Consider the following 16,758-nt stretch of genomic DNA (forward strand, 5'->3'; position numbering starts at 1 on the left):
TTTCCCTCAGTTCTTTGCACTGAAAATTTCTTTGCACTGATTGTGTTGTTGATTAATTGATGGATGATGTGCCATCAAGTCATTTTATATTTCCTAGCAACTTTGCACATTGATTTTCTCTAGAATAATCTACAAGAAGTCCTTGACTTACAGCCATTCATTTAGCAACTGTTAGAATTTACAAGTGTTGAAAAAAGTGACAGGTGAACTGTTGTCATGCTTACAACCATCCCAGCATCCCCATGATCACATGATCAAAATTCAGGCATGTATTTGCAACAGTTGCATGTTCCCGGGTCATGTGATCATTTGTGATCTTCCCAACCATCTTCTCACAAGCAAAGACAGTCAGATTCCTTTAACAGTCACATGATTTACTTAATAATTGCAGTGTTTTATTTAATGACTGTGAAAAACGGTCATGAAATAATTAGGTGTTGCTCAATTAATTTCATTGTTTGGCCCCAAAATTCTAATCTTTATTGTGGTTGTAAATTGAGGACTATCTGGTCCCCCCCCCCTCCCAAATCTCCCAATAATGCACTGATTGCAGCTGTAATTGAATCCATCCACCTTGTTCCTTCTCTTTTGGTCCACCTTCTCCAGCATCAGAATCTTTTCCAAGGAGCTGGATCTTTACATAATGTGTCTAAAGTAGGATAATAGGAGCCATTGATGCCTCATATGTTCAATTTATTCATTACAGAGTTATAGAGAAATTTAGAGAAGTTATTTTAGTCTGTGCTGTTCAGCACTTGGATCCCAAATATTCTGTACCTAACCATATAAATCTAAGGAAATTTAACTTGTTTCAGTTCACCATGTAACAATTACATTACAATTACAAATGAATTAAAGCCTCATTTGTAATTAATGTGTTAATTTGAATTGCAGCACTTAGGGGAAAGGTTGGATTCAATGGCGTCAGTGCCGACTTCTGATTTTATCAATGTCTGTGTAATCTTGGCTTTTACCCCATTGAAGAAATCTACTCTAATTGTAATTTAGATGTCATTGGCTCAGATTATACAGAAGACAGTGGATGCTTAATTCTGCAGAAAGTATCATCACATTGGGAAAATATGCAGGGTTTGGAAAGAGGAAAATTTGATCCTTCTCTGGCACTTCTTCCCATCTCACTTCAGCTAGATTTTCACTGCTATTTTCCATTTTCACTCTGCCCATAAATCCCTACCTGAGGTATAGGCAGCAGACTTTGGGGCGTTGGTGGTAGTATCTACTGATTCAGTTGTTAAGCAAGTACATTTGCTGGAGAGGGAGAAATGTGCTTCACCCTCCATTGATGTTTTTTTAGGACTAGCGCTATTGCTGGTGAAACAATCTAAAACTATTCATTGGAAAAGTTCTGTAAAATAATATGGACAGAACTCTGAATGAGCATTATGTTGCACAGGGCTGCACAAGCAGTGAGGTCTTGGTCAGATGAGTGAAGTTATTTTGATACTTGGCTCAATGTTATAAGAAAGTTGGAAATCACGAAATCTTGAAGCATAGTGAAAAAAATATGACACCTTTTTTGGCTGTTTGGGGCGTGTTTCTCTGCCAAATCCAATTCTTCCATTGGAGAACTTGAGGAAAAGGAGAGCTTGGATTTCAGTCAGCATCTTTTAAGTTTTGGTTGTTAACCCAGTATAAACCATAAGTGCTGGGCTAGAGTGAATCTGGGGCCTTATACAGTGGAATGCTGTTTTTGTGGTAGCTTATTGCAGTGGAGGTTGCTATGTGTTATGTTTTTTCATTATTTTGTGAGCAACTCAGGTTATGGTAGGAAGAGGGAACCATAGAGGTTTACTTATAAATAAATAAAAACATTGTAAAGCACCATGCAGATTTATCTTAACATTACCCTCCATCCCCTCTTTGTCCACCCTACAATCACTACAATTGTTTTTTATTCTTTTGGAAAGTTTATAAGAGCTTAAAAGATCTATCCATGTAGATCAGTGTTTCCCAACCTTGGCAACTTGAAGATATCTGGACTTCAACTTCCAGAATTTCCCAGCCAGCATTCGCTGGCTGGGGAATTCTGAGAGTTGAAGTCCAGATATCTTCAAGTTGCCAAGGTTGGGAAACACTGATGTAGATAACTAGTTTTGGACTTCACTTTGATCTTTAAATTGTCACTAGATGACAGTTCACTATTTTATTTATTTTTGTAGATGGGGCTGGGAGCTTGAGAAACACCAAGGGGGATATCTACAGTCACATTGGTAACCCTGTCCATATAGCCAGGGGTCCTAGCAACAGAAGATCCCGAGCCAGTTGGTCACAGTTTCTTCTTTTATGAACACTGTAAGGGGAAAGAATACTTTGGTCCTTATGTACAATATATAAACAAAACAAGCAAGAGGAAGAGAGATCATATTTTGGGACAGTCTTCTACCTCCTTCCTTATACTATCAGATGCTAAAGGTTGTTATGAAAAACACAGGACGGGAAAGTTCTATTGGTGTTAGCAACTTGGCGGTATTCTTTCAGAAGCATCAGGTTTGAGCAAGAGATCCCAAAGTCCTGTTTTTAGTTCCTTTTATGCACTCTGCATGAGACATACTATTACTCCAGCTGTTAATTTCAATCTTACACAAGTATTTGCCTTCTTGCTTTTAGCTTCCCTTTTATTACGTACCTTTCATGAGCTTTGAGGGGAAACTAGCAGTTTTGTTTCAAGATGAGCTGTTTGGCAAGGACTAATTTCACGTTATGACAACATAACCTTATCTTGCACCAAGTATTCCTGGCTATTTAAATGCCAAGAGGTTCCATGGCAAGGCTTCCCTCATCCGAGATCTGGATAACCTCAAGTGCTGAATGTTTATTTATTTATTTATTAGATTTGTATGCCGCCCCTCTCCGCAGACTCGGGGCAGCTAACAGCAATAAAAAGACAATGTAAACAAATCTAATACTAAAAATAATCTTAAAAACCCCAATTTAAAGAACCAATCATACATACAAACATACCATGTATAAATTCTATAAGCGTAGGGGGAAGGGAAAATTTCAATTCCCCCATGCCTGACGACAGAGGTGGGTTTTGAGGAGCTTGCGAAAGGCAAGGAGGGTGGGGGCAACTCTGATATCTAGGGGGAGTTAGTTCCAGAGGGCCGGGGCCGTCACAGAGAAGGCTCTTCCCCTGGGTCCCGCCAGCCGACATTGTTTAGTTGACAGGACCTGGAGAAGGCCAACTCTGTGGGACCTAACTGGTCGCTGGGATTCGAGTGGCAGAAGACGGTCCCGGAGATATTCTGGTCCGATGCCATGAAGGGCTTTATAGGTCATAACCAACACTTTGAATTGTGACCGGAAACCGATCGGCAACCAGTGCAGACTGCGGAGTGTTGGTGTAACATGGGCATACCTGGAGAAGCCCATGATTGCTCTCGCAGCTGCATTCTGCACGATCTGAAGTTTCTGAACACTTTTCAAAGGTAGCCCCATGTAGAGAGCATTACAGTATCCCTAACATGGGCATACCTACACGATCTGCAGTTTCAGAATGTTCCCCTCTCTGAGATATGCTATGTGGAGTGTAGCTGCACCTTGGAAAATACTGGTGGGAGTAACCCTGGCAGGTAGAAACTCCTTTCCAAGACTAGATTCAGCTCATCCCTCCTGCCCATACCAAAAGTGTTATGAGGGTCTGACTCTACCAGGAAACCCGAGGGAGAAGCAAAAGCACTTAATCTACCCCTCCCCACAAGCCTTCTTAGCGAGGCAGACTGACCAGCAGAGATTTTCCCCTATGGATGCCCACAATGGTATTTCAGCTAATCCATTGTCCACACCAAGCTGTTTGACTGGCACAACAGCCTCCACAGCTGGCTAAATGAATGGCACACTGGCCTTTTCAAAGACATGCAGATGTCCATAGGTAGCCAGGTTAGCCTAGCTTACTCCACTTGGGCCCTCAGCCCTGAAAAAGAGAATCTACACAGAGAGTATGTGACGAGCAGAAGAAGAGGAAGATGCATCACCTAGATGAGGAAATGGGGAGTGACATCTGGGCAACAGCTACAGGTTATAAATAGGGTTGCTATCCAACTGCCAGGAGAACCCACAACCCCAGAAAGCAGTCAACCCTGCTTGATCTCTGCCTGGAGCTCAGCTTGGGCGCTCAACAGCAACATTTCTTAGAACTGAGCTTGAAACCTAGCCAGGAACTTGGCAGCAACTTTGCTATGCGACTGTATTTTATGAAAGTTGTAGCCACGCTGAGGCAGCATATCCAATGAGTGCAAGAATTTTTGGATGGAAACAAGGACTATCTGACAGTTCAAGAGCAGTAAGGATTGATCTCCAAAGGCTTGTTTATGTGGCTAAACCAAGTCATAAGGACCAGGAGGAAAGAGTTAACCCTGCTCAGCCAAGGCAGTAGCTTGTATTGTGTCTAGTAGTGTGTGTTTGTAATAAAGTGCTGTGTAAAGTTTTCATCCAAGCTCCGGTGTAGTCTGTAGTCATTTAGAAAACTCCAACTTGACGTATATTTACTGGGTATTTAGTTTGTCACCAATTAATCACAGTTTTAGGGCAGGTGTAAGGCTGAGGTTCTGCATTGCAGATGTTGGACCATCTACGGTGAAGTTGGACTCTAGAGATCATTTGTATTTTTAGCTGTTATACCAGTTTTCCTGCTGTATAGCGATATCCATAATGGGGCTACTTGTCTCGATTGCTGCACTTGATGTTGGGGTCTTAAAATACAGCAGCACTGGGAGATTTTAACTTGCCCTTCAGGTGGCATAGACTCGGTGGGGAGATGGGGGAGCTCGGGAGGTTATCACACACTGGTTTTTCCACACTGGTTTTTCTGTCCAAGTCAGAACATTTTATGGTTGCTTTTCAATATGCTGGGGGTGCCTCTGCTTTCTCTTGCAAGGAGGTAGTGCCAATTGGACCAGTCCACCCCAGGTGACCAATGTTCCCAGTGGGTTTCAGAGGGGGCTTTTGTTTTTCTGAGAATCTAGTAGGCAGTTTGACTGAGGGCATAATTTCCAACTGCAATGGATGGCCCTGCTGGGTGACTAGGTAGGTAGGTAGGGTCAGTTTCGTCTAGTGGTTAAAGCACCAGGCTAGAAAGCAAAAGACCGCGAGTTCAAGCCTGTCTTAGCCACGAAAGCCTGCTGGGTGACTTTGGGCCAGTTATTCTCTCAGCTCAACCCACCTCACAAGGTTGGTGTTGTGGGGAAAATAGAAGGAGGAAGGCGTGTTGGATATGATCCTCATCTAGAGTTATTTCTAAAAATAATAAAGTCAGGATACAAATAAATAACTACTTTTTGTTTTCTTTTTCGGTGTTGCATTTGTTTTTCATATGTTTCACCAAGAGCATGTACTGTATTCAGAGTAAGGAGACATTATTTTTCAGAATTGTGAGAATATCAAGAAGATTTAAAATGTATAATAAATACTGAGATACAGCTATCAACAATATAATGTTCTTGGGGTTTTTTTCAGGGTTTTGACCCACCACATCAGAGTGATAATCGAACTATTTATATTGCAAATCGTTTTCCCCAGCATGGCCATTATGTTCCTCAGAAGTTTGCAGAAAACAGAATAATCTCCTCTAAGGTATGGGAAATTTTAACACCTATACGCATGCTTTATAAAGTGCAATAGTTCAAGATAAATTTTAGGAGATATATCAACATTTTTTTTTAAAAAAAAACCTCAGATGTATATATGAATAGGATTAGGGCTGTTTTTGAGCCATACTGTTAAACTAATCCATTTATATATCATTATAAAATTTGTTTTTGTGATGCATCACATTTCAAAAGCTTACTTACTGTATTTTTCAGAATATAAGACGCACCTTAGTTTTGGGGAAGGAAAATAAAGGGGGGAGGAAATCTACCTACCAGGTATTCATCTGGCTAGTGTCCTTATTCTGATCAGCTTCAGCACATTACAGTAATACCTTGTCTTATGAACCTAATTGGTTCCAGGGGGAGGTTTGTAAGACGATGTAAAAACATTAATCCGTGGGAAACAATGTAAAATCCATTAATCCGTGCAGGGGGACCCCCCCCCCCCCAAAAAACGCCGCCGCCCGGCTGTCACCTTTTAAAACAGCTGGGGGGGGGGGCTTCCCAGTGGCCTCCCGAAACTGAACTTTTGCCAAACTTCCGGGTTCAGCGTTCGGGAGGCTGCTGGGAAGCCCCATGGCTGTTTTAAAAGGTGACAGCCGGGCTGAGGGGCTTCCCAGTGGCCTCCCAAATGCCGAACCCGGAAGTTTGGCAAAAGTTCAGTTTCGGGAGGCCGCTGGGAAGCCGCGCCGCCTGGCTGTCACCTTTTAAAACAGCCAGGGGGCTTCCCAGCAGCCTCCCGAACGCCGAACCCGGAAGTTCGGGTTTGGCGTTCGTAAGACGAAAAAAGTTCGTAAGAAGAGGCAAAAATTTTCTGAACCCCGGGTTCGTATCTCGGGTTGTTCGTAAGACGAGGGGTTCGTATCTTGAGGTACCACTGTATTTTATCCCCTGGCTAGGGCTGAAAAAAATCTTCTTTGGAGAGAGTAGCAATGAAAAAATCCTGCAAGCTGGGAAGATCGTTAACACTTCATTAGGGCTGAGGGAAAAAAGCTTCAAAAAGCTACATTCAGAGTATAAGACTCACCCACATTTCAGCCTCTTTTAAGACGCAAAAGGATGCGTCTTATATTCTGAAAAATACGGTAACTAAAAATAGTTCTAAAAACTGTATCAGGTGAGTATATTTTAGCCTTCATAAGCACTTTGCACAAAAATAGTGTGATTTCCATTTTCAGTTTTAGGTATGGTTTGAATCTAGGTTACACTCTTCAAATGTTTTATGTGATCCAAAGCGATCATCACTTATCAAGAATTCATAGGTCTTATGCATTCTTATAAGAATAAGAATAATGTGTGGCTATTTTTATTTTTGATTAGAGACAAAGTCAAATTAAGCAAGTAGCTTAATTATGGCTTCATTATATACAGGGAGTCTTCAGCTTTATGACCAGAATTAAGACTGGAATTTTGGTCACTAAGTGATGTGATAGATGGATGGATGGATGGATGGATGGATGGATGGATGGATGGATGGATGGATGGATAGATAGATAGATAGATAGATAGATAGATAGATAGATAGATAGATAGATAATAATAAATAAATAAAAAAATAAAAAAATAAAATAAAATAATAAACTGTCCTGCTTAGCAATTTTGGACTCAGTGGTGGTTGTAAGTTGAGGATAACCTATATTAAAATAAAAAGGAAGATAACATTTCATACATTGTAGAAAACCCAATATCGGATGTCAGTTAATTCATTTTCTTTATGAATTTCAGGATTTTGTTGCAAATTTAGCACATAAAGGTAAACGTGGAACTTAATTGGCTGATACAAACGTTCAAAAAGAGAGCTTGTTAACATTTGTTGAATCTTGAACGCAGAATATACTGTTCTAATAAAATGGTTGAAGTTGAAATGAATTACTTCAGCAGTTTTTAAATGTAACCTTTCCCCCCCCTCTCTTGCAGTATACTGTGTGGAATTTTGTGCCCAAAAATTTATTTGAACAGTTCAGAAGAGTAGCCAATTTTTATTTTCTTATAATATTTTTGGTTCAGGTAAGTTGGATAATTTAACACTACTTAAACATGTGCAATTTAAATGAGGGAATTTCTTTGGGGTGGGGGGTGGCGTTCAAACTTGGTTTTTCTGCCTGGTCACTCTCAAGAGATATACAGTAATTCATTTATATCTAGTGACATGCCACACTGCCATTATCTAGACATGCTCATCCATGTTTTTCTGTGGTTTCATAAGACATTAGCTTATCTGCTTCATAAGGTTTATTCCTAGTGACCAACATGTTTTCTTCACTCTAAAATAGGGATATTAAAAATGTTGATGTAGTTTAGCTATTGTACATAATATATTTTGAAATCTGGTTTCCTGTAAATTGGCATGTCATCTGTTTATTCTTTCCACGTACGCTTACTAATTAAGAAAAGATGGAAAAAACAGTTGGCTTCAGTTTTGCAAAACAAATACAAGTGATATGAATTAGCAATATTGTCAAAATCATGAGCTAAAAGTCACCATTAAAGGCCTTTCTTAATTTGGAATTTAAACTCTGAAAATGAATTCCTAGAGGAATTTAAGCATCAGAGCTATATTTTTATTTATTAACTGGTCAGATGAGTTATCATTTGCCACCTCCATCCTACCCGGAACGTGGTCAGTACTGTACTACACTGCTCAAAAAAATAAAGGGAACACTTAAACAACACAATATAACTCCAAGTAAATCAAATTTCATTCATTTGGATCTAGGATGTGTTATTTGAGTGTTCCCTTCATTTTTTTGAACAGTGTATTACATTTTATATCTTTTGCAAATGCTTCCTCAGGCCTAAGTTGCAATGAAATCCGTATTGTGCAATTAAACTGTTAAAAATCATTTGATACTCACCTACTCCATGTATAGCTTGCTTTCCTCCCACCTTTCATTATTCAGTGTTTCTGTAATAATAAATAAATAAATAAATAAATGACGTAATCAGAAAATAGTTGTTACCAGAGGTGAGTTCTAACTTATCTCGCCACTGGTTCACTCCCTCCTGCACCACATGGCTGCACAGTAGCAAAAAATTAAACAACCCCCCCCCCCCCCCCAAAAAAGGCAAAAACAAGATGGTGATGCAGAAACTCGGCTTCTGGGGAGGAAAAATCAGCAAAAAAAATTATTTAACCGCTCCCCCCTCCAAATCCAAAAAAAGATGGTGGCGTCTATGGACCGGAAACAAGAGATCCGGTTCTGTAATAATAATAATAATAATAATTTATTGGACTTGTATGCCGCCCCTCTCCGAAGACTCGGGGCGGCTCACAACAATAATAAAACAAATCCAATATTAAAAAACATATATAAAACCCCAGCAATTAAAACCATACAGCACATACATACCAACATAAAATATAAAAGCCTGGGGAAGGATGTCTTAGTTCCCCCATGCCTGGCCATATAGGTGGGTCTTAAGTAATTTGCGAAAGACAAGGAGGGTGGGGGCTGTTCTAATCTCTGGGGGGAGTTGATTCCAGAGGGCCGGGGCTTGCTATCAGTTCCATAGAACTGGTACGAACGGAGAAGAACCCACCTCTGGTTATTACTCATTTTTGCTTAGTTTTTCTTCTCTGATTGTACTTACGTATTTCACAAAAGTTCTTTTATGTAAAAACTTTAATGGAAAGGATTCTACATTTATCAGAAAAGAGTTATATGGTGTAGGCAGTGTTTAAATGTTAACCGTTAAGTGCCAAGCTCAGTAAGGCTTTTATGTGTTTTAGCGTGGGTTTTTTTTCTTTACATCCACCTTTATCTGTATTTTGGCTGACCTGTATTTGAACTCTTTACATTTCTGCTTTGAAATAAATTCAGAAAAGCAGCTTAAGTTGCAACATTTGTTCCATGAATAAAAGAACCATAAATAGAAACAGAATGGTCATACAAGACATTTACTCATGAAATGGTTTAGAATTTCTATATTTCACTCTACCTCTTTTCCTTCAGTGAAATCAGAGTGGAATTATTTATATTGTTTTTAGAATAGAAGCATTTCTCAAATATTTAAGAAACGAAGAACCTATTAACAGCTGTGCAGCCTTCATAGTCAATATTTCATAAATAACCCAACTTTCAAAGAATAATGAATAGATTACCTTATTCAAAAATGAAGATTTGTTACATCATAACAATGTTACATCATAACAATATTAGTAAATAATATTAAACGTCTACCCACTAATATTTGATTGGCTTTGGTAATATTTGGAAGCTGCAAGATTTCCAAAGAGTAATAAAATATTGTAGAATATAGTGTGCAGTATTATAGTAGCAACCACAAACCGCTATTTGCAGTTTTCTGAATATAACATACAAGTGTAAACACAGACTTTCCAAAATTTGACTCATATGAATATTCTTTCTGTGTGCTTTCTCTTTCAGCTTATGATAGATACTCCTACTAGTCCAATTACTAGTGGATTGCCATTGTTTTTTGTTATAACTGTGACAGCCATAAAGCAGGTAAGAAAATGTGCTCTTTTTCAGTGTAAGTTGCTTAGCACCAGACATACACATTATGTTCAGTACAGAATTGCAATTAACAGTGGGCCATCAGTGTTAACTCACAATGTGCTAATGTGTTTAGCAATATCAGCACATGGTGTATTTATTCAGAAGCCAAGCCAGCGAAGGCAAGGCATGATTCCAAAACAGTAAATATGCCATTTGAAATATTGTACAGAAAAAAGGGACCTTGATGTAAGAATGTTTTTTTAGTGAGATCTTTTTTACGGAACAATGTCTGATGCTATCGTTCTGCATTTTAAACATGAATATTTATATATTAATGAGTTATGAATCATATGGATACCGGGTGGAATCTTTCACCTTTTCGGTCCAACTGTGATATGACGAAGATATTTTGTCCCTAAATATACCTTGCACCTTAAATCATTGCTATTTCATTGAAATGTAACAGTATTCTGTAAGGATTTGTGCATCAATTGACATAATGAAATACATTTTAGTTTTAGGAGTCAAAACACAAAACATGCTTTTGCCTGGAATTGCTTTTATATGTTTTCATGATCCACAATCAAAGCCTTCAGTGGGTGGTAATGACACATAATATTTGTGGAGGTGTGTGCCTCAGTTTATATAATGAATACCTTTTTTCCTGCTGTGTTAAAGGAATAAGGTTTTACAAAGGTGTTTTCTAAAAATTGATTTACATAATGAGAGGTGCTGCATTATTCAATTGTTTTTAGAGATTTCTCACAGTTCAGGAATCCTAGAAGTTGATAGGTCCTGATTTTCCCCCAGTGCTTCCATAATACCTGTGGATAAAACATATTTATTCACTTATTTATTTAAAGAACATTTTAACAATTCAAAACTAGTCTGCCTGATACATTGAAGCAGCACAGGCTGGCTCTTATTTACTATATAACCTCCACTGTCTGCTTTAAATGAAATTATCTTCATCCAGCATTCAGATTTATCTCTCATTCTTTACAGCTGTTTGAAATTCTTTTGTCTTATTTAAACATAACATTCTACAAACATGACCTTGGGAAGCATCCAAATTTTCAGCCTTTTTTTAAAGGGGGGGGAAGAGGTATGTCTTATACTCCAAAAAATATGGTATATATATATTTTCAAAAGAGACATACAGGTTGTCATTTCCTTCATCTAAAAGTGGTATGGATATGTTAGAAGCCATTTATCTACTTTGGCTTGGCTCCATCTCCCCCCAAACTGATCCCTTTCAAGTTGATAAGAGTTGTAGTTTCAATCAGTATGACCCATTAAGGAACCTTGAGACTATAGTCCAGAGTTTTTCAATGGCAAGCAGTCGGGAAAAGGAGCCATGTGGATTCCATTTTTTTTAGGCCCTAGTTTGATCCTCTGATAAAATTTGAGAGGGCAGCCAAGTAGCAGGCAAGATATATTAGTGACTTCCTTTGATCTTTTCAGGGTTATGAAGATTGGCTGCGGCACAAAGCAGACAATGAAGTGAATGGAGCTCCAGTGTATGTTGTTCGTAGTGGTGGCCTTGTAAAAACAAGATCAAAGAACATTCGGGTACGTGTCTTAGTCACGTAAAACGAGGGCTTGTCTTCTGTAATTGTGGGGTTGAAACAAAACAGTCATGGCTATGTGTTCAGTTTTATAAAGAATTTAATTAGAGCGAATAATGTTTTGTTGGACTGTTTTAATCTAGTAATTTTGCAAATCAGTTTTTCCATGCCTCCTTCTCTCTCCTCAGGTAGGAGATATTGTGAGAGTAGCCAAAGATGAAACGTTCCCTGCTGATCTTGTACTTCTGTCCTCTGATAGAGAACTTGGATGTTGCTATGTTACGACTGCAAGTTTGGATGGAGAAACTAATCTTAAGGTTTGTGTTCATACTGTTAAAATGTATTTTTTTCTACTTTTTGAAATTGTGGCTAGAGTATTTTATTACATTTATGTAGAGAAGAGTGTTAAATTTCTTTTGAATTTTGTTGGGTTCATATCAAAGCTTTAGGGTTTTTTTTAATAGCCAAAGGCTGTATTATTATTATGGCGGCATTCATTTTTATGAATTTAACGAAAAATATTAGAGCGAGTTTCTTAGGCACAGTTAATATGATTCATTGGAATTTTGAAGAGATTCTCAGTCATCCACGTCATGATTCAAAAGAAAGTCCAGTTGCCTCCTGAAAAAGCATCTTTGGGACAACCACGATGTGGATGACTGAGAATTTCTACAGACTTTTAACTATACAATTTGGGGAAAAAACCCTTTGAATAGTGTGGAAAATAGGAATGGATTTCCAGAGGAAAAATTGCAGACAACAGGAACCAGGAGCACTACTCAGATGATGACCATGAGGACACAGGTAAACCTCCAACCCTCTAAAAGGATGCAGATGACCATTTATCTGCAAGGCATATAAACCGTTCTGCTCCCTACTATCCCGACAGAGCTGCAGAAGCTTCTCCCATGCCTCCTGGAAGGAGAGTCCAGCATGGGTTTAGCTCAAGTCTTATTGGTAGGACTGAGTTTTAAATTAACATAAATACATAATAATTAGGTACCGCCCCCTTGCTGCCCCAAGTATCCAGTTTTAAAAAACTCAGTCAAGGTTAAGGACATGAGTTTATTTCTCCCTCTAGGTTGAGTATGTTTAAGTGATAATAAATTATAATTGTATTGAACTTTGTAATTTTTTCTCCTTTCTCGTTTACAGGTTCACTGTTCGGCTGGGGTCTCTGCCCTCCGCGGGCACCACCCCCACCTTTTTCTCCTTTTGGGGCCTCTTCTCTCCGTGGGTACTGCCCAACGAGGAGCAACTGGGCGATTATTCCTGACCCCAGTGGTCAAACTGCGCCCAATCACCCCAGATGGGGGGGGTCCGTCCCTCCCCATTTTCGGGGGCGGCTAGAAGAACGGAACGCCGTTGCCGCAATCGCGGCCGCCATTGCAAGCCGCCAAACAGCTGATTGCCCGTTCGTAAACGGCGAACTGAAGGAAGAGGCGGCTTGCGGAGAAACGGCGAGCGGCAGTGTTTTTTCCGGCTTGTCAATGGCGGGGCGCTCGCTCTATGAGGCGATTCTGCGCGCCCGCCATGTTAGTTAAAGAAGCCGAGGGCGCGAACGGCTGTGATCGCCGTTTTTAAAAAGGCGCGAACCGGGCAGCTGGCCAATTTCTGAAGGCTACAGTTCTGCCTAGAGACAGTCGCTGGCGTCACGTGGGGTGCTGACGGCCAATTGGAAATCACCTTAGCTGTCAGTTGCCTGCATGTCTCACTGCGAGTGAGAATTCTACCTTAAAGACCAGCGGCTGTGTGTGTGGATTTGTGGATTCAGTTTGTGAGTAACGCTGCCCCTATGTATAAACAATTCCAGATGGCAGACCAACTTGTCCTCGGGGAGGAGCAGGCCCAGGCAGCTAAGACACCTGCAAAAGGGAAAGACAAGGCTTCAAACAAGCCTAAGAATAAATCCTCCCAGTCTGGCTCCTCTCTTCGTGAGGCTGAGAGGAAGATTAAGGCCCTAGAGCAGCGTTTGGAGGCGGCCTTGTCCCCCCCCCCATCGTAGGAGGACTGTCTATTGGCCCTTTCCAACTCCTTCCTCCATCTGCTCTTTCACCTGCTGTTTCACTGGGGATCCAAGGCACCGCAACGGAGAGAGCATTGGTCCCCCTGACAGGCAGGCACCACAGATCCCTCTTCCATTGCCTTCACCCGCAGCGAGGCCTGAGAGGCCTTCTTCATCTCATAGCCAGGCGCTGCCTCAGGTGGGGTTGCAGACATCATATGCTCCCTCCTCTACCTTCACACCGATGGCAGCGGGGTCTTAGAGACCATACAGATGCTTGGCAGGCCTTTGCACCTACTTTACAGGACATTGTTGCTAATGCATATACGCAAGGCATAGCTGCGGCAACCCAACGGGCCAATGCCTTCACATCTCAAACTACCCAGCCCAGGGATATCTGGTCAGCACCACCGCCTCCTACTGGGTTGGGACTCTATGTCAATTGACCATTCTAATTTTGAGGAAGACAGTGACCAGGGCAATGGCTTGTCGGATGATGAATTCACCTTTCCCGAGCAGCCAGCAGTGACCGGCCTATTTAAGCCTTCCTTGTTTAGGGTTCTATTACACAAGGCGAAGCAGGCCTTAGATGTGCCGGGAGCAACAGCTCTGGTGGAACCAGGTGATGGGCCATGCACTTCGGCGGCACTGTGTAAGGAACCTACGCAAAGAATCAGACAAGGTTCCTGCGCTTGAGATTTTTCTCGAGAACATTAAACGCCCATGGCAGCATCCGGCGGCAGCGCAGGGGCCTTCGAACCTGGAACGCAGGTTTTATACGTTTGATGACAACTTGGAGAACCTGCTACAGTTTCCCCCGGTGGACAAGCCAGTGGCCACATTGGTCTCCCGTGCTGTCATACCATCAGAGACGGCTGACAATTTAAAACCTGATGAAAGGAGGGCGGAGACACTTCTCAAAAAGACCCACCAGATGGCCGCATGGGCTCTTCGAGCAGCATCCACTGCCTCGTTTTTCAGTCGGGCATCCATCATGTGGATCCAGGAGGTCCAGGCGAGGTTGGGCCCGGACGAGACCAGATTGAGGCAGGACTTAAACAAGCTCCTCGCGACGGCTGAATTTTCCACCGATGCCACACTACATGCCGCCAAATTTGCCTCAAGGGCTATGGCATCCACCATTTCATCCAGGCGTTTACTTTGGCTCAGAAACTGGCAAGTAGATGCCAAGTCGAAGTGGACATTGTCTTCGGTTCCCTTTGAGGGCACAAAATTGTTCGGGGAGGCCCTTGATCCTGTCCTGGTGGAGGATAAGGACAAGAGGAAAGTCCTTCCACGATCTTTCCGCCGCCAGGACCGAAGGACTGGCCCATACTCCCGTAGGCAGCCCTTTCGGTGGGACTCGTGGCCGGCCACTTCACAACCGACCAGGCCTTACTCACAGGGTGCCTTTCCGACCTCATATAGGAATGAGAGGTCTTATTCCCAAGATAGGGGTAGAGGTTTCTCCCAAACAAGAAGACCTTTCCGGGGATACCAGCAACGGAATGCTCGACATTCCCTTGGGGGGCAAGCTACAAAAGTTCAGCGAGGTATGGCGGACTACTACTTCAGACCCCTGGGTATTAGCCACTATCTCCAGGGGACTACGGATCGAATTTATGTGCAGCCCTCCGCATCATTTCGTCACTTGCCCCGTACCCAGAGATCCCGCAAGGAGGTCTCTTTTGGATCAGGAAATTCTCCATCTCTTGCAGATCCAGGCGATCGAACCCGTTCAGGACAATTCCAGAGGTATGGGATTCTATTCAAAGGTGTTTCTCGTACCCAAGGCGTCCGGGGGTTGCAGGCTCATCTTGAACCTCAAACGTTTGAACCAATATGTTCTGTACCGACGGTTCAAGATGAGCTCCCTCCGCTCCATCCTGACCTCTGTTCGCACAGGGGATCTTCTTACTTCTGTCGATTTAAAAGAGGCCTACCTACATGTTCCCATACACCCGACCCATCGACAGTTTCTCCGATTCTGTCTACACAACATACATTACCAGTACAGGGCAATGCCCTTTGGCCTGTCATCGGCCCCACGTACTTTCACGAAAATACTGGATGCATTACTGGCCGATCTGCGATCTCGGCCAATCAGAATTCTAGCATATTTGGACGACATCTTACTTCTGTCTCCGGACCGCCAGAGGGCGCACAAGGACTTGCAAACCACGATGCTTTTTCTACAACATCACGGCTTTACCATCAATATACCAAAGAGCCACTTGGTTCCTGCCACCAGACTCATTCACCTGGGTGCAGTGATAGACACGGTCTCCCAGAGGGTATATCTCTCTCCAGAACGACAGCTCAACATCTGCTCTCTGGTAAACAGCCTTCAGCGGGAATGGAAGGTCCCATTGTCTTTCCTGTCCAAGGTACTGGGGACCTTGGTCTCCTGCGTGGACATTGTTCCTTGGGCCCGTTACCATTACCGCCTACTTCAATGGACTTTACTCCCATTCCAGCGACGACGAGTAAGCCATACACACCGTCTAACCTCTGTGGGACGCGAATTACAACTTTCCCTGAGATGGTGGAGGTCCCCAGCACTGCGGCAGGGCACTCCCTTCGGACAATTCCATCATACTATCCTCACCACAGATGCCAGTCTGTTGGGGTGGGGCGCCCATGTCCACTCCCAGGTGGCTCAGGGGTTCTGGAGCCCCCAAGAATTACGCCCAATCAATATCAATTTTTTGGAGCTGCGGGCGGTCCGCTTGGCATTACTGACTTTCTCCACCTTACTGGAAGGCCAGCACGTCCTGGTACGCACGGACAACGTGGCGACCAGGGCACATTTAAATCACCAAGGTGGAACGCGGTCTCTCAGGCTGATGGAAGAGACGGTCCTTCTCTTCGACTGGGCGGAGACTCATCTCTCCTCTCTGCATGCGGAACACATAGCGGGGGAGGACAACAAGCAGGCGGATTGGCTCAGCCGCCAGGAACTGGACCCGATAGAGTGGAGACTCGACCCGTGTCTTTTTCAGGAAATCTCACGTCGGTTCGGGGAACCGGTGTTGGACCTATTTGCCACCTCCCAGAATACCCAACTCCCGAGGTTTTACTCCCGATTCCCAACTCAAGGAGCCGAAGGAATCAAT

The 16,758-nt window shown here is 42.4% G+C and overlaps 1 protein-coding gene across 3 annotated transcripts in view; it reads left to right on the forward strand.

The window, feature by feature from the left end:
- Nucleotides 1-16,758, forward strand: part of ATP11B (ATPase phospholipid transporting 11B (putative)) — a 130,433-nt gene that overhangs the window by 36,509 nt on the left and 77,166 nt on the right. For all 3 annotated transcript variants that reach the window (XM_070753703.1, XM_070753704.1, XM_070753702.1), the window contains exons 2-6: nt 5,476-5,592; nt 7,527-7,616; nt 9,998-10,078; nt 11,534-11,641; nt 11,826-11,954. In XM_070753703.1, the coding sequence (XP_070609804.1) occupies nt 5,476-5,592; nt 7,527-7,616; nt 9,998-10,078; nt 11,534-11,641; nt 11,826-11,954 (525 nt within the window). The remainder of the gene's footprint in view (nt 1-5,475; nt 5,593-7,526; nt 7,617-9,997; nt 10,079-11,533; nt 11,642-11,825; nt 11,955-16,758) is intronic.

Source organism: Erythrolamprus reginae, chromosome 5 (genome assembly GCF_031021105.1).
Source record: "Erythrolamprus reginae isolate rEryReg1 chromosome 5, rEryReg1.hap1, whole genome shotgun sequence".
Classification (NCBI taxonomy): Eukaryota; Metazoa; Chordata; class Lepidosauria; order Squamata; family Dipsadidae; genus Erythrolamprus; species Erythrolamprus reginae.